General features: G+C 41.2%; 2 protein-coding genes across 7 annotated transcripts in view; both read right to left on the bottom strand.

The window, feature by feature from the left end:
- LOC126058325 (carboxypeptidase B2-like) overlaps nucleotides 1-27,638 on the bottom strand; it is a 175,365-nt gene that overhangs the window by 11,538 nt on the left and 136,189 nt on the right. The window contains exons 3-9 of one of the 3 annotated variants that reach the window (XM_049853402.1): nucleotides 26,590-26,665; nucleotides 24,140-24,264; nucleotides 22,169-22,277; nucleotides 18,486-18,587; nucleotides 15,106-15,210; nucleotides 11,204-11,314; nucleotides 6,060-6,153 (exon numbers count right to left, since the gene is read on the bottom strand). In XM_049853402.1, coding sequence (XP_049709359.1) covers nucleotides 6,060-6,153; nucleotides 11,204-11,314; nucleotides 15,106-15,210; nucleotides 18,486-18,587; nucleotides 22,169-22,277; nucleotides 24,140-24,264; nucleotides 26,590-26,665 — 722 coding nt within the window. Of the gene's footprint in view, nucleotides 1-6,059; nucleotides 6,154-11,203; nucleotides 11,315-15,105; nucleotides 15,211-18,485; nucleotides 18,588-22,168; nucleotides 23,309-24,139; nucleotides 24,265-26,589; nucleotides 26,666-27,638 lie in introns of all 3 variants that reach the window. The other 2 variants (XM_049853403.1, XM_049853404.1) reach the window with 2 other exon arrangements.
- ZC3H13 (zinc finger CCCH-type containing 13) overlaps nucleotides 1-27,638 on the bottom strand; it is a 246,050-nt gene that overhangs the window by 138,696 nt on the left and 79,716 nt on the right. The window lies entirely within an intron of this gene.

Raw genomic sequence — 27,638 nt, 5'->3', positions numbered from 1 at the left:
AGTAAAAGAGAAATAGACTATATTAACAGGGAGGTAATGGGGGGGAACCTACAGACTTAGTAAGACAAGGAACAGATGGGCCCCCAAATCTGCCAACAAAGTAACAAGAAATGGTTCCAGGGAGCAGAAACAAAGCCATCCCCAGAACAATGGGGCAGGGTATCTAAAAATAGCCTGCAAACTTCTTTAAAGTTGCCTTTCAGAAGCAGTTGGAGAAGACCAGGCCCAGGGACATGACCAGAACATCTACCTGTGACCACTGTGTGACCCTCTACCAGGGGCAGTGAGGGACTACAGCCCCAGCTGGGGAATCAAACCTGGGGAGCGAGAGACTGCGAAGGCATGACACCCCATAATAAGTCCTGCTACAAATCCCACAGGCCTCCAGGACAGAAGCCATCTTGGAAAGCTGCTGCAGGGGTACCTTAGTTAACACATCCCCACCTGTGTCTATGAATAAACATGAATCTTTTCCCACCCAAGAACTCTGAAAAACTCGGATCTTTATTTTGCTCTGTAAGATGAGGGTAAGCATTGCTCTAGGCCCTCCTCATCGCCGTCTCTGCTTGCAAGCCTCTTCAATAAAGCTTTGTTACTGTGGAAAACTACATGCCTTACCTGCTCACTCTTGACCAGTGAGAGCCAAGAACCTTATTCAGGTAACAGGAAGACCTCAAAGGTGAGCCAAGAGAGGAAAAACCACTCAGAAGGCTGTGGCGGCTGCTTTTTGGAATTCCAAAGAGGTAGTCTTGACAGATTTTCTGGAAGGACACAGGACAATCACAGGGGCTTATTATGAAGAAGTGTTAAGAAAACTAAAAACTGCATCGGTGAGAAAAAGGCCAGGAAAGTTCTGCTGAGGAAATTTTTTCCATCACGGCAATGTACCTACTCATTTTTTCCAGGGTAGCAAGGGCACTCTCATGAGAATTTCATTGGGAAACCTTACTCCATCTACCCTACAGCCCTGATCTTGCCCCTTCAGACTTCTTTTTGTTCCCAAAACTTGAAGAATATTTAAAAAGGAACACAATTTGAGTCCTTCGAGGACGCCAAAGCTGCCGTATTGATGCGGTGTTAATCAAAGAGCACAGAATTCTTTGGGGAAGGGTTAGAGAGATGGAAACACCACCGCCTTCAGGAGTGTAGAGACCTAAATAGAAGATATGCCAAGAAACAATAGGTTCACATTTTGATATTTTTGTTTAGTAAAGATTTCTCTGATTCTGTAGAAATACTTTTTGACTTTCTCTTGTAAATCGGTTTAACCACTATGGAAAATGGTATGGTGCCTCCTAAAAAAGCTAGAAATAGAATTACCCTATGATCCAGCAATTCCACTCCTAGGCATATACCCTAGAGATCTAACAGCAGTGACATGAACAGACATATGCACACCTATGTTCACTGCTGCATTATTCACGATAGCAAAAAGATGGAAACCATCTAAGTGCCCATCCACACATGAATGGATAAACAAATTGTGGTACACACACACAATGGAATATGATGCAGCCATAAGGAATAATGATAAGTTCTCAAAATATACTGTAATGTGGATGAATCTGGAGGGCACTATACTGATTGAAACAAGTCAATCACAAAAGGACATACATCATATGATTTCACTCTTATAAAAAGACAGGAAGAGGTATACATATAGAAAGCAACGTTCTTTGGTGGTTACCAGGGATGAGAGGGAGACTGAGGGGGAATCACTTTGTAGACAGCAGATACTTGCTAGTTTGGGTGATGGAAAAGGCAATAGGGTAAAGTCAGCACTTGAGGAAGGTAAATGATTACACGAAGAAGTACACAAAACTAAGGGATGATTTTCTAAATGATACATACAATTTTGTAACAACAATAACAACTGAAAATATGGGTGTGGTTACACAGATACATATGCACATACATGTACAGGAATGCATGTATGAATACACCAACGTGCATTTACAGGAGGAGTACCTGCAGGCATACGTATACAGGTAGTCCCTGACTTGTGACCAGGTTTCATTCCAACAACTCTGTTGTAAGTTGGTTCTGACGAAAACTGAATATCTCTTTTTGTTTGTTTCTTTTCATTAGTATCGCCTTTTATTATCAGTATCTTTGTAAATACGATCTTTGAACATCTGTGAGTGAACATCTGAGAATGAAAACATCAGCAAATTACACATTGCAACATTTTATGTAGTACATATTATTAACGATAAGATGTACCCAAAAACAGATGGCTGTGTAGTTTCTCATAACTTGAATATGTCATAATTCAGGGACTACCTGTATACATGTTTATGTGTGCTATATATGTATTCATATGTATTCATACATAAAATAAAGCATGTATGGGGCAGTTATGGATGCTTACTAAACATACCCAAACACCTCACAGGATTCGGTTACTGGGTTTGAGGGCTTAGGACTGTAATCTTGTGGGGTAACTTGGTCAATTGGCACACTACAGTTCACAAAGATATTGTTCAACATCCTAGTTTGTTGAGTAGCATCTGAGGTCCTAAAAGCATTTGAGAAAAAAAAAAAAAATCTTTTGAGCAGCCGTCTATGATACAACTATTATATTGGTTTCTAATCATCCAGAGCAAAAGACGAAGAAGGAAACCAAAGACTCAAAAAAGAAACAAGTCTATAGGACTAATAGTACACACGAACTATGGCCTCACCTACCTTGAGACCAGAAGTGCTATGTGGTGCCTGGCTACCACTACCTACGGTTCCAATCAGGGACACAATAGATGTTCCCAGACAGAAAGGGAGAAAAATGTAGAACAAAACTCAAATTCCTGTTTAAAAAAGGCCAGGCTTGCTGGAGCAGTAAAGCCTAGAAGAACTCTCGAGACTACTGCCCAGGGGGTGCTGTAAAAATGGTATGGCAGGGGTGCCTGACCTCTTCTAACTTCACAAGAGGAAAGAAGAGTCAAGATCAACAGCCCAAGGCTTATTCCTATGAGGCGGAGGTCACATATGCCTCCATCCTCCAAACTTCTTACGGATTCTGACATCGACCTTCCTTTCCATGGCACTCTCTATTCTCTGATGGATTCGCTAATTTGTTGCAATGGCCACAGGTAACTCATAGACAATACACACAATTATACTGTTTATTAGGGAAGGAACAGGTTACAATTCAGTTTCAGGTATGCTCAGGATACAGTTCTTTGATCAGGACAGCCTCTGCTAAGCTGTGTCCACAGACACGCCTCTCTCCGGCCCTCAGCCTCTGGGTCCCACAGCCTCTCAGCTCATCCTCTGCCCTGCATGGGCAAGTGGTACAAAGGTCTTTTAGCTTTGCTGTTAAGTGCCCAGAGACACCTTACTCCACGAGCAAGCCTCAGCCTGAAGGCACTCAGCTCTCGCTCTGTGGGTTAGGAAGCCCATTGCTGTTTCCTGCTGGTCTGCTGAATCTCCCATGGCTGCTGCCACTGTTTCTCTGTCATTGCTTCTCCCTGTCTCCCATGTTACAACTCTCTCTCTCTCTGTCTCCTGGGACTAGGAGCTCTTAGAGCAGTGATCCCAGGTCCAACGAATGCACTCTATTCCTAGCACTTCTTTTCTGGCGGTAGTAGGTCCCCCTCTGCTCTCAGATTGACTGCTCTTTTAAGCCTAGCAGGATTGCAAAACTGACCAATCCCCTAGTTATCGTTCCATACAACTTATTTGCATAGGCCCACCCCAACAAGGGTGCCATTCACCTTATTTACATTATTAGCAAGCTATTCAATCTCATTGGTAGGCCATAAGCACCTTATTTGCTTAGTTCCACCCAGTCATTTGGTGGGAATTACAAAGACTATGGCTAGAAGAGTTATATTAACTAATTCACTGCACCAGAGATAGGCTTTAAACTTGGAACTCGAACCACTCCTGGAGTTCACCCTTCAGCCAAATGACAGACTGACTCATAAAATAAATACTATCACCCCTGAGTACTGTGCTCCTCTAAATAATACCACATAGTCAACATTTACCCTAGGCCAAAGAGGTGGAGGCAAGGAGGACTGGGAACTTAGATTAATGGAAACAGAACAACCAGAATGGAAACAATGGGAATGCTGACACACTGTGAAAAATGTCACCAATGTCACTGAACAGTATGTATACAAATTGTTAAACGGGAAGCTAATTTCTGTGTAAACTTTCACCCAAAACACAACAAATTATGTTTTTTTAAAAAACACAGGAGATTTTCAATAAATTTGGAGTCAGTCAGCCTGAGTTTACACGCCAGCTCTGCCATTTACGAGTTATGTGCCCTTGAGCAAGTGACTTAACCTTTTAAGTCTCTGTTTCCCCACCTATAAAATGTAGAAATGAAACCTAGCAGATGAAATACGCAGATGGCCTAGCACTAAATAACTGTTAGCTGTATTAATTCAGGTCTTTTCTTACATGGGTGCTGCTTCTCTGACTCCCTGTCTGGTTTTCACTGGCTACAGCAGCTTTTGGCCTTGGGTGAGCACTTTTATGCACCAATTTAAGGAAGGCTTTTACGGGGGGTATAGTGGTGATGAGTTCCTGCACTGGGTGACACTAACCCCTACTGACTGGTGGGTAAAGGGGGGGTGACAAGCTACCGCACTGGGTGACAGGTGACAACAACCCTAGTGAGCTGCTGCCTTCGCAGTCCCTCCCCCAGTGCCATTGATGCTGCTGCCGTGGACCCTAGGGTCATTTAGGTGTCGCCCCCTCTGACAGTGTCAAGGGGTGCAGTCCACACCACCCATACCCCCCTAGTGATGCCACTGCTTGTTAAGAAAGTGAATCGTTGTTATTCTTAGGTGTCATGGAGTCATTTCAACTCACAGCAATTCCATGGAACAGAGAAGAACTGCCCCATATAGGATTATCTAGGCTGTAGTCTTTATGGAAGCAGCCCTAGTAGTACTGTGGCTAAGAGCTTGGCTGATAACCAAGAGTTCGGTGGCTCAAATTCACCAGCCACTTTGTGGAGGAAAGATGTGGCAATCTGCTTCCATACAGATTACAGCCTTGGAAACCACATGGGCAGTTCTAATAGGGTCAAGATAAGTCAGAATCCACTCGATGCCAACAAGTCTGGTTTATTGGAATCTTTAAGGGAGCAGATCACCAGGTCTTTTTCCCCACAGTGAGCTGCTGGATGGGTTTGAACTGACAAACTTTTGGTTAGCAGTGCAGCACTTAACCATGATACATACCACCAGTGAAAACAAAAGGCAAATGTTTTCAAACACTATGGAAACAAACATTTATATATGTAACTGAAAATGAAAGGTACCTACCAAACCCTTGTCTTTGATATCCTAAGGATGTATGTTATTTGTTCATTAAAGTAGGCTCCTTAACAGTCATTTCCTTACTAGTCTAGAATCACAGAAATTTAAAGCTAGAAGCGAACTCAAATAATTAGTCTCCCTTACTTTAAAGATGGGAGCCCTGCTGGCACAGTGCTTAAGAGCTTACCTGCTAACCAAGAGGTCAGCAGTTCGAATTCACCAGGCACTCCTTGGAAACCCTAGGAGGCAGTTCTACTCTGTCCTATACAGTCAGTATGAGTCGGAATCGACTCCACGGCAATGGGTTTTCTGCTATTTTAAAGATGAAGAAACAGCTGTCAGGAGAGGTTAAAGTGATTTTCTGACTCTAGCCAACACTCATCTCATTACACTGACCTAAAAAGTTTATTATTTAAATTATTCCCTGATTCAGATACAACCACTACCACCATTTTCTACTGAGTTGACTCCAGCTCATGGCGGCCTCCATGTGTGTCAGTGTACAACTGTGCTCCATGGGGTTTTCAGTGGCTGAAACTGTGCTCCATGGGGTTTTCAGTGGCTGATTTTTCAGAAATAGATCACCAGGCCTTTCTTTCCAGGTGCCTCTGGGTGGACACAACCCTCCAACCGTTCAGTTAGCAGCTGAGGGCATTAATCATTTGCCCTACCCAGGAAATCCTAATTCAGACAGGCCTCCCCTTAATTAGTTTGAATTAATAGGCCGTTCTTTAAGAATGTTTTAATAACAAGACATGGCTAGAAACAAAGCACACAACATACCACACCAGTGTTTAGAAGCAAAGTTCCTGTTCAGATCTGTTCCGATGCACTTATTGTCCTCATGAAAAGATCGGTTCTTTCTCCACATTCGATTCTAAATAAACAAGATGGTGATGTTAAATAGATGCCTTTTAAAAGACAAGCAGCCTGGCTGGGTTTATCTCCTTCAGCCTGATCCCGTCCCTCACTTGATTCTGTCGCTTTCTTCAGTGTTTCTTTCCCACAGCCCCTATTTCTACTCAAGTCTCAATCATGCTCAAACTGTCTTAGTGTTGAGCTTTTCCTGAGTTCTGTGATCCTGAAAAACAGCGAGGGTTAAGGAAATCCACTCAACTTTCTGTGTGCCAAGGAGCCCTGGTGGTGCAGTGGTTTAGCGCTCGGCTGCTCACTGAAAAGTCAGCAGTTCAAACCCACCAGCTGCTCTGTGAAAGAATAATGTGACAGTCTGCTTCTGTAAGGTTACAGCCTTGGAAACCCTATGGGACAGTTCTATTCTGTCCTATAGAGTCACTCTGAGTTGGAATCGACTTGACGGCAATGTGTTTGGGTTTTTGTGTGTGTGTTCCAGAAAACAGCTGACTCAGATGGCCTTAATGTTTCCCTCAGCTTGACTAAATATTAGGTAGGCTTCTTCCTGACTCTAGGCCTCTGACCGCTCTCTCATCCTGGCTTTACAGAATCCAGATAAAACATATTCCATCTGCCTTCAACAATAAACTCAGGAGATAACTCCATGTAATCAACACAGCTCACTGTCTAACCTTCCCATAATGTCCTTCATTACTTTTCCACTAGCTCACTTCAGTCTAAAACCATCCCGAACTCTGCTTCCGCAGAGTTAGAGCTCAGACTTAGGTCTGGACTTATTTCCCTACTGCAAAAGCCCTGAATGAAGTCCTGTGTTGCCTGTTTAACATTGTCTGGTAAAATTTTCTGTGACAGCGTGAACGAAATAAAATTATAATATTAACTCAACTTGGACCTATAAAGTAATAATTTGATTTGGCTCAACTAAGCTGTTTGTTATGAACTGAACTGTGTCCCCCCAAAATATGGGTTGTAAATTCTAACCTCTATGCCTGTGGTGATAATCCCAGTGGGTTTTCTTTGTTATGTTAACGAGGCAGTATTATTGTATGCTTTGAGTCATTCTCTTTACCCAGAAAAAAACCAGTGCATTCGAGTGGATTCCCACTCATAGGGACCCTATGGGACAGAGTAGAACTGCCCTATAGAGTTTCCAGACCCTATAGGACAGAGCAGAACTGCCCTATAGAGTTTCCAAGGAGTGCCTGGCGGATTCGAACTGCCGACCTTTTGATTAGCAGCCGTAGCACTTAACCACTATGCCACCAGGGTTTCCTCATTCTCTTTAGAGATATAAAAGGAGCAGATTAAGAAGCACCAGGCAAGCAAGCAGAGATGGGAGAAGATGCCACACCACATAAAAATTGCCAAGGGGTCAAGGAGTAGAGGCTGAAGAGACAAGGACCTTCTCCAGAGCCAAAGAGAGAAAAGGCCTACCTTAGAGCCAGTTCCCTGATTTCAGACTTCTGGCTTCCTAAACTGTGAGAAAATAAATTTCTGTTTCTTAAAGCCACCCACTTGTGATATTTCTGCTATAGAGGCACTAGATAACTCAGACACTGCTCATTGACCTTATTTATTTAGCCTTGTTCCCTTTAAATTAATGTGCACAGCATCACTTCAAGCTCCTAAGAAAAGCAAAGTGATTTTAATTATGTCTCAACTCAAATTAAAACCATTAGTCCTGAGTTCCAATATTCACTTCGAATTGAATTCTACTCACTCATTTAAAAGCTACAGGAGGTAGAGATGTGAAGATACCTCTAGCCAGACTGCTCCTTTCATGGTACTGATTGACTCTGGTCTTTAAACATCAGGCACAGTCCCCATTTGGGTTCTTGGGGGAAACTAGGAAGTTTGATAATGTAAACGGCTGCACAGACTTAAAGTTGTGGGGTGGGGCGATGGGCATCCTCACATCTCATGCCGTTTGGTAGTAACAGTTGCCCTGGGGAGATCAGGTTCTCGAACTGCAGGGATCAATTGCCAGAGTCACATGCAAAGCACAGTTGGGGAGTAGGACCATGTAAAACCAAAAACCAAACCCATTACCATCCAGTCGATTCCGATTCACAGTGACCTTTTAGGACAGAGTAGAACTGCCCCACAGGTTTCCAAGGAGCGGCTCGTGGATTCGAACTGCCAACCTTTTGGTTAGCAGCCAAACTCTAAACCACTGAGCCACCAGGGCTCTGGAACATGAATTCCACTGATTCAGGCAAAATCATACATTCATTGTGTTAAAACAAAAATAATTTTAAGCCAATAGTAGAAATTGAAGTTTATTTAATGTACAATTTTCAAATCTGGGCAATACTTTTGACTAGAGAGTCAAAAATGTTCCAAAGAAGAAAAATCTGTCACAGATTCTTATACCCCAGCTTATAATCTGCAATTATACATTGCCATGGACTCAAGGGCCCGAATAGTGTTCACATAATAACTTGTGGACATGCAACATTTTCCTGAAGAACAACTGAGATAATTACCAATTTACCTTTAAATACAGCTTCTAGTGTGACCTTTGGAGTTTCTGTTGTCAAAAGTGATTGCACATGGATCATCCTTTAAAAGAGTACAATGCCCAAGGCACACATTTGACACAATTGTTTTGATTCTCCGGGGCCATCCAACCTTAGGTGTCCTTTGGGATCATGAAGGAACTGGTCCCCTGGAGTCACCTTCAGGTCAAACAATAGCTTAGTAAGCAGCTTAGTGGAGATGTTTGGACTTAGATAACGGGCTCTTTTAGAGAATTATCTATGTGCACCCAGCTTGGAGAAGCAGGAACTCCAGGGTCTGACTAGAGGCTGGGTTAGGGTGTATGGCATGTCCTCCGTGAAGGTTTCTGTAACCTGCCCTGTGCTTTGATGCCATCTCTTGAGAAATTAACATAATAATGACCTGTATAACCTGTTTTCACTATCCCTTCATTGGAGTGTCTTCCTCATATGTTCAGGTGACACTGCCCAATTCCTATTGTATCTACTCACCATCAATTTATTCTGTTACACTAATTTTTTGGTGCTTCTCTGTGAAGTTGGGTTTTTGACACATTCTTTACTAATTTTTTTTTTTTTTTTTTACTAATTAGGCTAGATTACCGTTTGACTTACGGATGACCTTCAGAAAACCACGTTTTTCAGCTCAGTGTTTAATGATTCAAAGATTATCTTAAGAAGAAAGTTTGGGTGGATCATTTTTAATCTCCATAGCTCCAGAAATTTGGATTCCCTAAGAATTAAAAATGCCGCTCCTCAACTGTAATATCAGTGTATAAACGTGACCATTTATTGAATGCCAACTGTGTGCTAGGCACTATGCTACATATTTCTCATTTACTCGCATCTACGAACTTTTATTCACAGTATTCATCTCACGTACTTGATTTTTTCACCAACCTCCTTCACCACTTCCCTCTGTTCTGCATAAATTGCCTCCTCAAAACCAAAACCAAACTCACTCCCCTGGAGTTGATTCCAAGTCATAGCGACCCTATAGGACAGAGAAGAACTGCCCCACAGAGTTTCCAAGGAGCGCCTGGCAGATTCAAACTGCTGACCTCTTGGTTAATAGCTGTAGCACTTAACCACTATGCCACCAGGGTTTCCAAATTACCTCCTACATGAAATAATTCCTATATTGTTTCATGTCTAATCACTCCAATTATTTTCATTTCCTTTTGTGAAAACCTACTCAAGTAGGTTTTTCAAAACATATATATATGCTCAGTTATGTTTTTATGCATCCCTCATTAAATTATAAATGACTGTATTTCATATTTAGTAATTTTATATGAATTGTGATGTTGATGGACTAGATATAATAATGGTTTTCAATATATATGAACTTGACCATGAGACTCATACTTGTGCTCATGATTGAGTTAGAGGCTACTGAGGTTCAAATTCTCATATTTCTCAGAATGCAATTCTATTAAGATGCAAATTAAGTTACATTGCTGTTCTAACTCTTGCAATGCATGATTTTGCAAATCAAAATGCTATTCACAATATTCTTAGTAAGATTAAATGTATCCCCGCATTGTGCATCAATGGCAGCTAACATCACAAAAAGACAACCAGACATTACATCCATTCTGACAGGAGAACACATTATCAAAATGAAGTAGTCTTGTCCAAAAAAAAAAACACAAACCTGAATCTGATTAAGCCTGTCGAATCCAAGTATCAATTTTTAGGAAATACAGAAGACAGAGGAATACATTAAACTACAACATGGCAATGCAATTAGCAAAACCCAGCCTTGCAAAACTCTTTTCTTCAACAAATACATGGCAAGGGAGAAAAAAAGTGCCAAGAGATGGAGGGAGAGGTTATACATGAAAATAGACCTAAAAGACACATTAACTAATCATGCTTAACACATGAAGATTATTTGAATCTTGATTCAAAGAAATAAATGATTTAAAAAGTAGTGAGACATTTGGAAATTTGAATACTGACTAGATACTTGATATTAAGTAATGGTATTCAAATTTTTAGGTACAGTACAATTGTATTGTGGTCATTTTTTTTTTAAGAGCCTTTTTCTTCTAAGGAGCCCTGGTGGTCCAGTGGTTAAGAACTTGGCTGCTGAGCAACAGGTCAGCAGTTTGAATCCACTATGGGATTTGATTTGTGTGGAAACACTGTGGGATAGTTCTACTCTGTCCTACAGGGTCAGGATGAGTCAAAATCGACTCGACGCAATGGGTTTTGTTTCGCTTTCTATTAGAGATACATACTGAAATATTTATTGATGAAATGATATGATACAGAGGATCCACTTTACAATAATAATCTAGGGTAGAAGTGGATGGGGAAAGAGAGGAAAGACTGGCTATGAGTTGATCACTGTTGAAGCTGCATAAGTATGCGGACTATTTTACAATTACTCTCACTTTTCTAGACATATGCAATTTTCCCCAAGAAAAAATAAAATTTAATTTTCATAATGCAACCATTGTGCCAAGGACCCAGGGTTCTATTATAATTCAGCCTGGATATCTTGTGTCCCTAAAGGGGGCATCTTTTGTATTCTTTGCCTTCACCTACCTTTTTCCAGGTGTAGTCATAACCATCCACGTTTACCAGTGGCATAACAAAGAAGTCCATGTGTCTCAGAAGATTAGTGTACACCGTTTCTTTCCCATAGAATTGAGTTACCTACAAATTAAAAATCACATCTATTTAAGTCCACAAGGCACTCCTTGGAAACCCTATGGGGCAATTCTACTCTGTCCTATAGGATTCCTATGAGTGGGAATCAACTCGATGGCAATGGATAAACTTAGTCTGTTTCTTTCATGTGCCTTCTCCCCCCCACCACCCCCCCCCCCCCCCCGGTCAAAGTCATTTGACATGGTTAATTTGCAGATTTAACTTTCAGGAAGACTATCAATTCCTCAAAAGGACTGAATTTAGGGTACTCTGCTACCAAGTGATTGTAAATGCCTTGAACACAGGACACAGAGTCTTCCTATTTAATAGTGGCAAAAAATAGAATCATAAATTTTCTAAAATTTCCTTCTAAAAGTAATTCTTTATGACAACCATAAAATAATAAAGCCCACTATATTCAAAGATTTAAGGGAATAAAAATCTAGATATACATCAGTTTCCTCTTCAGTAATTCCTAACAATCACAGAGCTTAAATGAACTTTTGTCTTATGCCCAGATATGATTAGAAGCTTTTTAAAAGAAAACAGTATTTTATCGTGTTTTTGGTGAAAGTTTACACAGCAAGTTAGGTTCTCATTTGACAATTTCCACACAAATTGATCAATGACATTAATTTCATTTTTCACAATGTGTCAACATTCTCTTTAATTGTGTTCTGTTGTTCCATTTCCAGTATTCTAGCTTCCCTGCTCCTTTATCTTCTCATCTTTGCTTTAGATTAAATGTTGACTTCTTAGACTCATACAGATGGTTTTTTGGAGAGAGGCAGGAGGATCATAAAGACACATTTTAGTCGGTTAAATCACTTCATCTAGTGCTAAGTTTGATTTAAAATCTTAATTTGTGGCAGTATTACAACATTTTAATTTTTGGATTAGTTTGAAATTCTTGTTCCAACCTTCGCCCAAGGATTCTTTTAAGATTTTTTTTTCATTATTGACAAGACCAAAGAAGTCTTTTGAATCCTACATGTCCTATACTTAACACTTTATCATGTTCCCTTTAAATATTTAAAACAATATATCCATATTTTTCTCTAAAATGATCACAAGCACCATATTAAAATCCTTTGCAATAGGTAACCACTTATGAAATATGGGAAAAGAGTAAGAAAAAAAGCAAGGTTTTTTGTTTGTTTTGCTTTAACCTACCATAGGTCAAAAACAGAAGCTTAATGAAAAGGAAGCATAATGTATAGACTGAGAGAAGCAATCCCTTAAGTAGTAAACAGTAGTTAAATACTTTTTTTATGCTACAAATTTGTAAATTTGGGTCGGAGACATTTTTCAGTAATAACTTGGCATTCGATATCAGAAAAAGATTGTTGTTCTGTGCCGATGAGTTGATTCTAACTCACAGTGGTCCTGTATGACAGAGCAGAGCTGCTCCGTAGGGTTTCCTAGGTTGGAATCTTTACGGGAGCAGATTGCCAGGTCTTTACTCCCACAGAGCAGCTGGTGGGTTTGAACCGGCAATTTTTAGTTACCAGTCGAGCACTTAACTGTTATGCCATCTGGGCTCCACTGGGGCAACAGAAGGAATTTAAATTTGCTCATGTCCTGAGAGAAAATGAGTGAGAGGCACAGAGAAGTGATGGGCCTTAAGCTTCCTGAGGAAGAGAGTCCTGGTGATCTACTTCCAAAATATCAGCCAGTGAAAACCCTACGGATCACAATGGTCCAATCTGCAATGGAGCTTCTAAAATGCCCGTTTTTTAAAAAGGCTTGTTGATTATGTAGGCTTGGGCTACAAAGCCAGGTTCACATTGTTGGGGAAAAATATTAGGCTACAAGGTCCTCGGGCTTTATCTTGTTCCTCATTTTGTCTCCAGGGTCTGGAACCTTGCAAGCAATGCCAAAGTATTTGTGGATTAAACAATTTAACCTTACATTCAGTAAAGTGGTGGCATAAACAGTAGGTTGGTTAATAAAAGGGAAGAGGTGGTGGGTTGGAAAGGGTAGTGATTAGGGACTGCTTCACCAACATGGATTAGAGTCAATATGAATCGAATTTTCTTCCCGGCCCTTTTCAGAAGGTTCAGTGATGGAATGAAAAGGAATTGTTTTCTTGTTTGTTCTTTGTTTCATTTTCTGCCCTGCTCCATTCATGACCTAAAACAAGTAGAATACCCAACTTGAGGAAGGTTCTAGGTCATCAAAACAACTGGGCTGGTCAGCTGGAACCAACTACATTGGTCAAGGGAGTGTCAACATTGGCTGGGAACTGTTCTGTTCACAGAAGGCTGTGAAGGTAGGTAGGGACGCTGCATTTGTCAAGACTTAGCACAGGCACGTATGTTTCTACCTTTTACCTTTGAAATTTACATTTACCTTTGAAATATCTCATTTGTTAACGCAGATCTATCTACACAGCAAACCTTTAATTTCTCAACTCATCTCTTTTGTATTACCGCGCATCTGTGAATATGACGACAACAATAACCACTATGGGAAGGACACGTTTTATTTTTCCAGTGGCAATGGCTCTTTGTATAAATCAGGATAGAGGACATGTATGCCCACTTTATAAGATCTGAGGGATAATTCTTAGTGTTTTCATTTATTGCAGAGGTTTGTAGTCATTACATTTTTTACGTTCAAGACACACTATTTGTCTTATATATATATAGTTTCCTTGATGCCAAGCCTTTCTTCAGGGACAAAATCCCCAATTATGACGTTGGGAAAATATGATCTGCACTGTAATGTTGTACTTTATGTTTAGTTTCTGGAGGCAGAAAATGGCAAAAGATGTCTGGAGAGTTCCAACCAAAATGAAAAAGAAATAATTGCAATCCCGCTTAGATAACTGTTTCACTTCTTTCTTCTACTTAGGAAACATATTAAAAACCTACCCCATTGCTGTCAAGTTGATTCTGACTCATAGCAACCCTACAGGACACAGTAGACCTGCCCCATCCATAGGGTTTCTAAGGCCATGGTGGTGTAGTGGTTAAGTGTTTCATTGCTAACCAAAAGGGTGGCAGTTCAAATCCACCAGCCGCTCCTTGGAAATCCTATGGGCCAGTTCTATTCTGTCCTATATGGTTGCTATGGGTTGGACTCCACGGCAACGGGTTTTTTTTTTTAATCTCTATGAAGCAGACTGCCACATCTTTATCCCGCGGAGCAGATGGTGCGTTCGAGCTGCCAGCCTTTCAGTTAGCAGCTGAGTACTTTAACTGCTGTGCCACCAGGGCTCCTTAGTAAACATATTACAACCAGCATATTATTTCTTAATTATTCTCCAGTGTTCACCCCAGATAGAAATGCAGGAAGGAAAAGATTAACAATCTTTGTGCTGTTGTGTGCTGTCAAGTGGTTTTTGACTCATAGTGGCCCCGTATGACAGGGCAGAACTACCCCATAGGGTTTCCAAGGATGTAATCTTTACAGGAGCAGATGGCCAGGTCTTTTTTCTGTGCTGCCACTGGGTAGGTTTGAACCACCAGCCTTTCAGCTAACAGCCAAGTGCTTAACCCCTTGCATCACAAGGGCTCCTTCAATAATCTTTAGGGTGATTTAAATGCTTGAGATCATGGTTTTCAAACTTAATTTGCGTAACTAAGCCTCACCCAAATCTCACCTCCAGAGGTTTTGAATCAAGAAGTCTATGACTTCACCTGGGATAATGCTTTAAAATAAAGAGCCCATCAAGGGGGAAGGGGGTGACCGTGCAGAAGATAAAAAATTAAATAAATAAATAAGTACACTGCTCAGTTTATTCAGCTACAGGTGGTCTCGGGCCATATACTTAAAAGAACATGAATACTTACATAGCCTACGAACCACAAGCAGAAAGCAGGAGAAATCCATTCCCTGGCGTGGATTCCACAGTCAATCCATACGGCATTTTTAGCTGTTTGCTGTTTTTTGGAAAGCTGCTCAAAGAAAATCAAAAAGTAACAAAAACAATAACTCTCAGGATAATATCTTCCATTTATATAGTGCTTGTATTTAATTCGTTCAACAAATCTATGCAATACACATTGCTCTCTCCATTCCTTTGACAATTTGAAGAAAAATTAACTGGTATGAGTGGGCACTAAGGTTTGTCACCAGGCTTCTTGATTTTGAGCATTTCCCCCCCCCACAATTGCAGAAGTAGAGACCAGACTGAGCTTTGGGCCATACCTTCACTTCAGAGGCAAATGCGTATGCCTTGGGTGAGTGGCGTTCCCTAGGAGGCATGTAGACACATCAAGAACAGAGAAAGGCTTGGCAAAGAAAAGTCACTGGTGCCAGAGGTAAACTTGGACTCCCTCACCATTTTCACCAGGGTGCACAATTTCTATTTCCCCATTTCACACAAAAGAATCACACATCTAACGTCACACAAAATGATCACAGATCCCAAGACTGAGGCCTTATTCTGATTCACAGTATATTGGCCTGGCCCAAGCTGCCAACTTTCTGTAGTAAGCATGCTCAACCTTTCCTCAATGATACCCTATGGTGTCTTCAGAAGAATTCCCCCTAAAACATCTCCAAAGAAAATACATCATAATACATTAAAAAATTAGTTACACCACAATTTTAGGGAATGAAAAAAAAGGGAGAAGACTGTTGTGAGACCAAACGAATACAAGGAGTTGAAATTCCAATACGAGGAGTGTTTTTTTGTTTGTTTACCTAGAGCTCTGGTAATCTGTTGCCATCAAGTTGATTGTGACTCATAGAGATCCCGCAGGACAGAGTAGAACTATCCCATAGGGTTTCCAAGGCTGTAATCTTTACAGAAGCAGACTGTCACATCTTTCTCCATCGGAGCGGCTAGTGGGTTCAAATTGCAAACCTTTGAGTTAGCAGCTAAATGCATTAACCAATGTGCCACCAAGATTAAAGCCCTTGGCTGCTAACCAAAAAGTCAGCAATCCAAACCCACTAGCTACTGTGTGGGAAAAAGATGTTGACAGTCTGCTTCCGTAACGATTATGGTCTTTGAAACCCTATAGAGACAGTTCTACCCTGTCCAACAGGGTTGCTATGAGTTGGAACTGACTCAGTGGCACCGAGTTTGGTTTTGGTTTTAGAGCCCTGGCGGTGTAACACTTAAGCACTCAGTTGCTAACCAAAGGTTGGTGGTTTGAAACCACACAGTGGCTCTATGAGAGAAAGACCTCAAAATCAGCTTCCATAAAGATTACAGCCTAGAAAACCCTATGGAGCAGCTCCACTCTGTCACTGGGGTGTCTATGAGTTGGAATCAACTGGACAGCACCAAACAACAACAGAACTAGCAATAATCGGAATAGAGGGCCAGTAAGAAAGTCAAATGACACTGGCCACCAAGGGTCAAATTGTACAAAGAAGAGCAGCAACTGCTGGCTGCTTTAGCCAACTCAGTTTAAAAGCAAATCCTGAATTGCCTTACTCGACCTTCTGCTGAACTGGGCTGAGCAAGCTCTGTTGACGCCAGTACTTAGAGTAAGTACACAGAGGACTCCGAGAGACCCACATTACGTGGACGTTCTTGGGCAAACAAGAGTGGGCTTCAAACATCCAGGAAGCGTGACTCCCCAGAAGGTACCTCTATGTCCCAGAAACAAGTTCTAACGACTACATGCAACATGGTTGAAAGCAAATGTCATGTGTGGCTATGTCATGATTACATGTGTCCAATGTGATTCACCAGCTTCGCTGCCAAGAGCATCCAAAGCTTCATGTCTGCTTTTAGTCCCCCAGCAAGTTCTTATCTGAGACAGATTAAAACCCAGAAATGCTCACTCAAAGTTCTGTTTTGGGATAAACGAAGAGGCACACCTGCTACAATTTAGCTAATGTTGGGAAACTATGTATAAATTATATGTTACTAAACCAAATACATGTTCTAACAAGTAATTTTTTTCCACAGCTTCTTAAAAAAATTTTTTTTTTAAGAGGAGAGAGTGGTAAATAACAGACCCACAGAATTAGAAGCTGTTATTATTGTTGTTACTTGCTTTTGAGTTGGCCCTGATTCATGGTGACCATGTGTATAACAAAAGAAATGCTGCCCAGTAACGGCAGGAATTAATATAGTTTATAGCTCCTAAAAATTCTTCCAGTGGCTATGTTCACTGGTCCTTTCCAAGACTAATTCATCTAAGAGAGGAGAAACCTGAACCAAAGTAGGAAAATCAGATTCTCTCCCTTAAGGTTTCACAATTGAAGCTAGATAATCACATGGATGGTGACTGGAACAAAAGCTGTCGTATGAATCACGGTTCCCAGCATACCCTGGTTCCTATCCCTCCCTAGGCCTCAATGTTTAGCCTTTCCTTTGGTTCCAAAAGCTGCAACCATATCTTTCCAATAAGAGACTCCTCTCTTTCTTTTTTCTTCTTCTTTTTTTTTTTTTTTACGTGTGTGTGTCCAAGTAAGCTAGTCTAAGGTGGTGGTGACAGATTAAAAAACAAGGAATTTGAGGAATAATCCAGAGAAGTTCCCTCGTTTTATGAATCTAAGTGTTGAGCCTAGAAAAGTTAAATGGCATGTCTAATGTCACATAAACTGGAGCAGAGCTGATTCTAGAACTGAGGTTCCAACCCTTGAACTAATAATACCCACTGCTGCCAAGTAAATTCTGACTCATAGCGGCCCTAAAGGACAGAGCAGAACTGCCACACGGGGTTTCCAAGGTGGAAATCTTTATGGAAGCAGGCTGCCACATCTTTCTCCCACAGAGTGGTTGATGGGTTCGAACCACCGACCTTTCGCTTGGCAGCCGAGCACTTAACCACCGCACCACCAATGCTCCTCTTGAACTAATGCTGCATTATAAAAAGAATTTTTGTTAAAGGTAATTAATACAAACAAACACACAAAAAACAAGCCCACTGCTGTCAGGTTGGTTGCAACTCATGGCAACCCCATGTGTTACAGAGGAGAACTGCCCCATAGAGTATTCTGGGCTGCGATCTTTACAGAAGCGCATCACCAGGCCTTTCTTCTGTGGTGTCTCTGGGTGGGTTCAAACACAGAACTTTTGCACCACCCAGGGGCCTGTAAAGCTAATAACAAACTCCTAAATAGTTGAATATTAAAGTTGAGAAACACTTGTAATAGAAATATGTCAAGAACTCAAAGAAAAAAACAATCCAAGTTATAACAAGCACCACTAGAGAATTAAGCTCTCCACAAAGCTGGAAGATCAATGACTCTCTCCACAACGTACCTTTAAAACGTAAAGAGGGTACTTCTCGTATGAGAAACCGATGTGGATTTTTTCAATCATATCAGGATACCACTCAGTTATAACTTCCATCCAAGAATAGATCTATCAAAACAGAAACCATCAATCAGCCCAAGACCAAACTGGAACCACTTCACTGGCCAAAGGGAACAGACAATGTCTTTAAGGGAAGTAGATTATTCTAAAACATTGTATATGGAAGGAATGATGAACTAAAAAAATTTTTTTTTTCTGCTATCTAGGAAAATCAATGATATTAAAGTTTTGAAAAGAATCACATTTTAGAGGAAAAAGTAGAAAAGTGCTAAGAAACTTATGACAAAGTAGGAAAAGTTGATATTTAAAGTGTGGCTCCTGCAGGTTATTTTAAAAGGCTTATCACATTGAATCCCTGCCTCTGTATATAAAATTGTGTTTACCATTCATTAGAGTTCTCTTTCGCAGGAAACATTTTCTTTTTTTTTTTAAGTATTCACTTTTCAAGACTCTCCTAGGGCACAGCCTTTGCACAAAACCCACTGCCATCAAGTTAATTCTGACTCTTGGTGACCCTACAGGACAGAGTGGAACTGCTTCGCAGAGCTTCTACGGAACGTCTGGTGGATTCAAACTGCTGACCTTTTTGGTTAGCGGCCATAGCCCTTAACCACTATGCCACCAGGGTTTCCTGCCTTTGCATGAGATAAACAAATACCATTATTTGCTGCTCCAGGGTTCCGTAAGCACAAAGGGATGTGTGGAACCAGGAGAGGTAAAGGAATCTGGAAAAAAGAAACATTCTTTTCTATCCTGAGAAATAATTTGATTGTGACCCAAACTACTGGGTGGAGGACCAATGGTAGTTGAGGTTGTATAGTGGAAGGAAAAACCGAAAATAAGTTCTGTGACTGACTTGAGACTTCTGCCCACTTCAAAGCAGGCACTGAAGTCTCAATTGGTTCTGGGATTCCTATGATTGAACTCAGTCATATTTTAATGCAAACCAACTCCCCAAAGGCCACATTTATTATTTATTATTGTTGTTTTCTGCTTTAGATGAAGGTTTAAAAATTAGTTTCTCATTAAACAATACACATATTGTTTTGTGACACTGATTGCCAACCCTGTGATGTGTGAACACGCTCCCCTTCTCGACCTTGGGTTCCGATTTCCATTCATCTAGCTTTCCTGTCCCCTCTTACCTTCTCTTCCTTGCCCCTTGCAGGTGTGTCCATTTAGTCTCGTATACATGGTTGAGCCTGGAGTATTATTTGTTTTTATGGGCCTGTCTAATCCTTGGCTGAAGGGTAAACCTCAGGAGTGATTTTTGTACTAAGTTAAAAGTGTGTCTCAGGGCCATACTCTTGGGGTTTCTCCAGTCTCTGTCACACCAGTAAGTGTGATCCTTATTTGTGAGTTTGTATTTTCTTCTACATTTTTCTCCAGCTCTGATCGGGGCCTTCTCTTGTGACATCAAGGGTCACATTTAAACTCACATACCCTTTAAAAATGGGAACAACTAACTCTTGGCCTTATCTCTGAGAACTTTTCTAGAGGTTCTGTTCTTCCAATAGCAATCCTGGCTGATGGGAATTAGAGTACCGTATGCCCTTGGATACTCTTAGAGTAGCACACCTAGGGGGTGTGGTATGTCTAAGTGGTTGTCCCCAGGCTGGGAAATTAAAGGGATTCTGGAAGGCCCACCTGCCACCTACCCTCTCAGTGTTTGTGGTATGTGAAATTTTACCATCAGGGATTTCTTCACTGGGACTCTGTTTCTGCTGAGACATGAATACATCTGAGAGAACTACTATATTTGGAAGTCCTTGGGTGGTTCAAAGGGTTAATGGACTCAGCTGCTAACCAAAAGTGTAGAGTCCACCCAGTAGAGCTCTGGAAGAAAGGTCTGGTGACCTATTTCCAAAAAAATCGGCCATTGAAAACTCTATGGAGCAAAGCTCTACTCTGACATACATGGGGTCACCATGAGTCAGAATGGACTCAATGGCAACTGGACTTTTTCTGGTTTTGTTTTTTTTTTCATATGTTACACCACTGATGGTTCAGTAGATTTCCTCCACCCAGGGAGACTGTGTTATAGGCAACTTTATACACTTGACTCATTTCACACTCCTTTCTTTTGTAATATACTCAATTTGTTATAAGAAGCATTCTAGGGACATTTGTTTCTTTCTCCCTACCGTGGATACTTAAAACTCCATGCCCTGGTCTAAGACAATGACAAAATCAATCTTCCAGCCCACCAGGTGATCATGTGGTCAGAGCTGATGGAGAAATCTCTGGGAGATGTTGGCAGATGTGTTAAAAGAGAAGGAAGGGCTTAATTGAATTTCTTGAGAGCAGGATTGTCGTGATGCCCGTGAACCTTTGCCAAACATGCCTACCCAGCCTCTCAACACTCAGTATCAAACTTGTTTATTTCAGTGCTGGTGATGGATGTGGGAGGTGATCTAGTGGAGTAGATGGAGGTGGGAGAGATACAGTGGGGAAGGTGATTTTAAAAGAACCACATCATTCAGCCAGGCACATGGATTCTAGAAGCAGGATGGGTTCTGGTTTAGCTAACGGGAAAGGAACACATATTCCTGAAGATTAAATAGAAAATTTATCTTTGTTAATTAAGTCTTACCAAAACACCAAACCCACTGCCGTCGACCCTGTAGGACAGAGCAGAACTGCACCATAGGGTTTCCAAGGAGTGGCTACTAGATTCAAACTACTGGCCTTTTTGGTTAGCAGCCAAGTTCTTAGCCACTACACTACCTGGGCTCCAGATGTCTTAAAAGTACGGCTATGGCTCCAAACAGCTTCTGGGCATCTAGTCAAATAGGGTAAAAATTAGTTGTACTAGGCAATATAGGAACATTCTCATATGAGGAAAAAAAGGCATCAAGACGATTTATTCCTTGGGGTATTCTAGATAAAAGATAAAGCCCTCCAGAGATGTAACCTTTTCAACTAACAAATACAAGGGAAATGGCTTTTATTGTATTATAGGGAAGCTTCCTGAGACCTATTAAACAGGAACCTGTAAGTACTAATTGGAAAAAAAAAAATGCAATTTCTTAAAGATTAAAATATAGGTATTATTATTATTTCAAATAGATTCCTCATGGGTAAAATAAAATGCATTCATTCATACTGTATTAACTGTAAGTGAATAAACTCCTTTAATTCAGTGAGGTAACAGCAATTATTCAATGAGAGCTTAAAAAAAAAAGATCTAAAGAGGCATGATCAACTGAATTGTTAATTTCTTGTGAGCATTTCAATTAAAAGGTCCTATTCTTTATTCCCTATGGGCAGTTCTACTCGGTTCTACAGGGTCGCTATGAGTTGGAATCAACTCGACGGCACTGGATTTGGTTTTTATTTTTAGTATTCTTTATTCCTATTCCTCCTTTGACATGCAGTGCTACTCCTAGCAGCTATAGACACTCTTAGCTTTGGAAAAACAACTTCCTTACAGGCAGTTTACCAAGTATGATGCAGTCTTTCTAGGGAAGGTTATCTGCAAAAGAATGTCTTACCACCCCACAATGCCTATGTAATTTTTTTTTTAAGCCTCTTCTACCAATTCTGATTCTTTAGTAATTTCCTATGGTTAAAACAGCAATGTTGGTTAAAAGGAACTAGTCATTTTGGAGAAAAGTGTTACGGCTTACTTCATTTAGTGAGCGATACCGCTCATAGTACGATGAGGAGGCCCGAGGGCTGACTGTGGCATTGGAAGTCTGCTGCAGAATGAGATCTTCAACATCTCCTATCAGGACCCTGGGAAAGAAACAGAGGGTGAGCTCGTGTCCAGGCAGGACTCTCACCTTGCCACAGGGCCCAGTGCCGACACAACAGGTGGCCATGGGGGAAAAAAATCCCAAGGAATCGAATAAACAAAAGTTCACTGGGGTACAAACAACAATGAACATTGTCATAAGCTGAAAGTCAAACTTTTTCAGTAGCTCCTGCATGGGCGCTGGAGAGAAGGTAGCTCCTATGTAGTATGTTTCAGAGCCTCCCAAACCTCACTTTTCCCCACTATTATCCACATTTCTCCAATGTGAGCCTTCAGTGCCTTTAATACGAACCTACTATGAACATACAGGTTCTATAAATGGACACTTTCGCCAATTCAGGGTAACGCTGTATTGTTCTGCCACTCAAAGTGAAGCAGAAATCTTTTTCTTTTTCATAATGACAGTCTATGCCAGCTGTCACAGCCAAACATCATCACATCACTAGAGAAACAGAAGTACAGGAAAAGAGAAGGCATCTCATTAAATTCCTCTTGAGAAGGGCCACAACTATAACTAGGCAAACATGTCAACTGCATTAAGGCATTCTATCAAGTGGATGGACAATTTAAGCTCCTTATCAGTAACAAAGGTTTCTTTACTTTTGTTTAGGCCAATGGATGAGAGCGAAGCCTTCGACATCAGAAAGATCTGAGTTTGACTCCTAGTTCTGCCATTTTCTAGCCGGTTGACCTTGAGAAATTTCTTTCTTTCTTTTTGAGAAATTTCTATAAAGTATTCATTTTTCATCTGCATAATGGGGGTAATATCTACTTCACAGGGTAAAACGAGGACTCAGCCGAGTGGCTGGGACACAGTAAACACCTATATTATTAATACTTACTGTAGCATATTATCCAAATGTTGTCCACTGGCACTCAGAGGAGAGCACAGTCTCCAGGAAGGTGCCAGAGCAACAGGGGGACACTGGGAAGTTGGGCAGTATGTAAAGAAGGAGATTTTGGCTGGAGAAACCAAAAGGAGGAGGGCATGGGCTATGAACAGAAATCACACCTGATACATTTTTTAGTTTAGGACCACATATTCAGGAATGTTCACTGACCTTGTGAAGGAAAGAAGAATTAGAAAAGCAAAATCCTCTTCGGCAGCTGCTTTTTCAGGAGTTACCACAAAGTCTACCATGGTGAATGTTAATTTTATACCCCGAGTCTGGGTACTGAACTAGTTGTAGGAGATGGGACCATAAGCGGCTCTATAGATGTAACCCTCATTTTCAGATCAGGGGGCCAACTCATGAAAGACTAAACAATTTCCCTAAGGTCACACAGCTGGCCACTTGGGTTTACCACTCTGTCCATTTCAGACATTACCATATTGGTTTGTTTAATGTAAATAATTTATTTTTCCAGGAAACAATTACATTATCACTTAGCACAATTAAAACAAAAACAAAAAAAAAAACAGTTGACCTCAAGTCATTTCCAACTCACAGTGACCCCACGAGTATCAGAGTAGGACTATCCTCCAAAGGGTTTTCAATGGCTGATTTTTCGGAAGTAGATTGCCAGGCTTTTCTTCCAAGATGCCTCTGGGGGGACTCAAAACACTAGCCTCTCAGTTAACAGCCAAGTGCTTAGCCATTTGTACCACCCAGGAAATTCTTAAATGTAGGATAAACAAGAACCATACTGGCTGCTCCCAACTCATAGTGACCCTATAGGACTGGACAAAACTTCCCCATAGGGTTTCCAAGGAGTGGCTGGTGGATTCCAATGGCTGATCTTTTGGATAGCAGCCAAGCTCTTAAAAACAGTGCCACCAGAGCTCCCAAATGCATAACAGATGCTTATAATAGCTACTCAATAAATATGGAATGAGGCCTACCAGAATGGAATTCTGCTCACACTTAAATGGGCTTTCACCATGCTTACATCTGAGTCATTCACAAAAAAATGAACTTCTTTCTTCTTTGCAATAAATTCTGCCATTACTGGTTGCCAGAGAACAATCTGCAGTTTCAAGGGGAAAAAAATGACAAAACAAAAATCAAGTTGTTCACATCATCCTCACCTATAGCTAGAGTCATAAGAGTGTGTTTACAAGGGACATAAGAGAGACCCTTTCTGGCCATAGTTCTCATCTACAAACGGGGTAGCAGAAACATTTATATTGCAGGGAGCTTGTTTTCTTCTTCACTGCAATCCCAATGGCTAAAAGGGCCTGGGATATGCTACATACTCAAGAACAATTTGGTGAGAAAATGAATGATGAATGAATGAATATATTTACAACTCAAATGAAAAACTAGATTTGCATGTCAGGTATTTAAAAGATAAATGAAATTTTAGTCTAGAAAGAAAGCTAGTTAAAACATTGACTTTCTTTATTAACAATTTCATGTCCTTGATATTATTATCATGTCAGTGTTCCTTTTCTTTGTTCCTGGGTGGTGCAAGTGTTTAACTTACTTGGCAGCTAACTAAACGTTGGAGGTTTGAGTCCACCCAGCAGTGCCTTGGAAGAAAGGCCTGGCAGTCTACTTCTGAGAAATCATTCATTGAAAACTCTATGGAGCGCATTTCTACTCTGACACACATGGAGTTGCCTTGAGTTGGAACTGACTCAATGGTGACTAGTGGTACTGAGTCCTGTTCTTTAATCTAATTATGGCATTTGGGCAATGCCTTCCAACTATATTTCACATTTTTCTACTTTACTGCACTTTTTTCAAAACTCTTTCACACTTATCTAATTTGATCAAAACAATTATATCATGCTATAGGCTGGGCAGGTGTTATTCTTTTCATTCTTCAGATGAAACTAAGGCTCATGGCTGACTTGTCTAAAATCATACACCTAGGAAGTGGCAGAACAACAACGAAGATTCTAAATCTCTTTTGCTTCCTGTGGTGGTATTTTCTTTAAACCATAGTGCAACCAGTTGCCACTGCGTCAATTTCTACTCCTGATCACCCCGTGTGTCAGAGTAGAACTGTGCTTCACAGAGTTTTCAAGGCTGATTTTTCAGTAAACTGGCAGGCCTTTTTTCCCAGGTGCCTCTGACTGGACTCGAACCACCAGCTGTTAAGTTAGCAGCTGAATACATTAACAGTTTGTACCACATATGACTCCACACCATACTGTGGTGGCCATAAAAACGCACCGCTCAGCTCTTCTGCTGTGAGGAGCGTAACTGACCGGCAGGGCCGTGCGCTGTCAAGGCTGCTGCCAACCAGTGATTGAGCACAAAGGGTATATTAATGTAGATCCATTCCTGTGCCCTGTGGTATTCCTTTAACACATGTTTTTAGTTCAAAGACCCTTTACTGACCTTCACTAGAACTGTACGACTGTCTGAGACTTTTTATGCACAGTCTTCCTTCCCTCTCTCCTTCACAGGTGGCATACCTGTGTTGTGGTCTGAAAGTGCTCACTGCCATCTCCAGAGCCCTCCTCTTTATGCTTCACAAGCATTCCCTCCATTAAATGTCTCACACCTCTAATCTGATCTTGGTGTCTGCTTCTCAGCAAACATGTAACCATCAATTTTCTATTATTTATAATACTTGCCAATTTTCTATGCCTTAGGCCTTATGGGGAGATGAATCTCAGGCATACAACTTGTAATATATTTTCCCATGTGTTTCTAATGCTTAGTCTTTGTACACGGTTGAATAGTGTCCTCCCAAAATTCATGTCAACCCAGAAACCTCAGAATATGACCTTACTTGGAGATACGGAGATACGGTTTTTGTAGATGTAATTAGGCAAGAAGAGATCATATCAGATTAGGTTGGGCCCCAATCTAATATGATGACTGTTCTTGTGAGAAGAGACACTGAGATAGAGACATACAGGAAGAACGCCACATGACGCAGAGGTAGAGACTGGAGTGACGCATCTACAAGACAAGGAACTCCACAGATTGCTGGCAACACCAGAAGCTAAGAGAAAGGCATGGAACAGATTTTTCCCTAGAGCCTCCAGAGACAGTGTGGCCCTGCCAATACCTGGATTTTGGACTTCTAGCTTTCAGAACTGTAAGAAAAGAAATTTCTGTTGTTTTAAGCCACCCTGTTTGTGGTAACTTCTTACTGAATACCTAGGAAACTAATATACCCCTTGATTAAGAACTGTGCCATAGTCCTATCCCTGCACAAATGAACAAGGTTTCATTTGGGGAACCAGCAAAATCATGGAAGAATGGGGAGGGAAGAATGCTGTAAGAGGGGCTTGTATCAGGTAAATAAAAGTCAGACAAATGTAGGCGGGAACATGTCCCGCAACGCTCACACAAGTGAAACCAAAGGAAAGATAAACCAGGGAGAAATTACCTCATATGTTGTTGTAAGATTTTGCAGAATTTCAGCTTGCCTAGAGGTTCGAGGAAGAGCAGATAAAACCAGGCCACTAGGAAAAAAAAAAGGATTTTGACATTAAAACAGAATGAGATCAATTATATTGGGAGGGGCTACTAACTGTTGTAAAATGAAGCAACATTTAAAATGTTAAAAGTGGATCTCACTTGAGACTAAGTGTCAAAGAGAACTTTTCGCAGGGATCGACTATGCCAATTCTTTCCTACGTCAAGTTTCCATACAGTTTGGCAGAGACAAGGCTGGTTCATCACACCATCTCCTCTGCCCAGCTTTGTGGTTGAGCTGAAAAGATAATCTTGAATCTTGCAGGTGGGAATATGAGTAGGAGTGATATGAGGCAACTAAAAGCAGGTGTGCACGCTCTCTCATCCTTGAAGCTGGAAGCAAAGACTCTTGAGATGGTGGAGTTGCGAAATGAAGGCAGCCCAGATCTTCAGGTTGGAGGAAAGCACCAGGGAGAGGCCTGGCCCTTCATTAACCAGTGATATGAGTGAAAAGTAACTTTATTTTTCAGGGTTGTATTGTAAGGCCTAAAGTTTTAAGTGCTGCCTTGGCATCTCACAGGGCCCCAAAGTCCTAACATTTGTTCCCCTGTTCTGCCATATATACCCCTCATCCAGTGGAAAAAGCTCTCCACACAGCTACCCTCCCTATCAGCCAGACCAGCTGCACTCTCCCTGGTCCTCGGCCTAACATGTCTCACTTCCCTGACAGCCCACTGAATTACAGTTGTGTGTCGCTTCATGTCCACGCCATGTTCTGTAAACTAGGATGCTGTGTGAACTGGATGTTGTCTGATCATGGTATTTTATATAGCCAGTACCCGGGTTATGAACGTCTCACTTACATACATAGCCCATAGTTATAAACCAACCCCCATAAAGCCTTTTATAGTAAAACCTCAAGGGAGCCCCCTTCTGCCTGTCCTTGTCACTGCTGCTGCTGCTGTGCTTCTGGAGCTGCTGGTGGAGGCTGAGAAATGGGCAGTGGTGGTGGTAGCGGTG

This window comes from Elephas maximus, chromosome 14, assembly GCF_024166365.1.
Source record: "Elephas maximus indicus isolate mEleMax1 chromosome 14, mEleMax1 primary haplotype, whole genome shotgun sequence".
In the NCBI taxonomy this organism is placed as follows: Eukaryota; Metazoa; Chordata; class Mammalia; order Proboscidea; family Elephantidae; genus Elephas; species Elephas maximus.
This window is presented reverse-complemented; position numbering and strand designations above follow the sequence as displayed.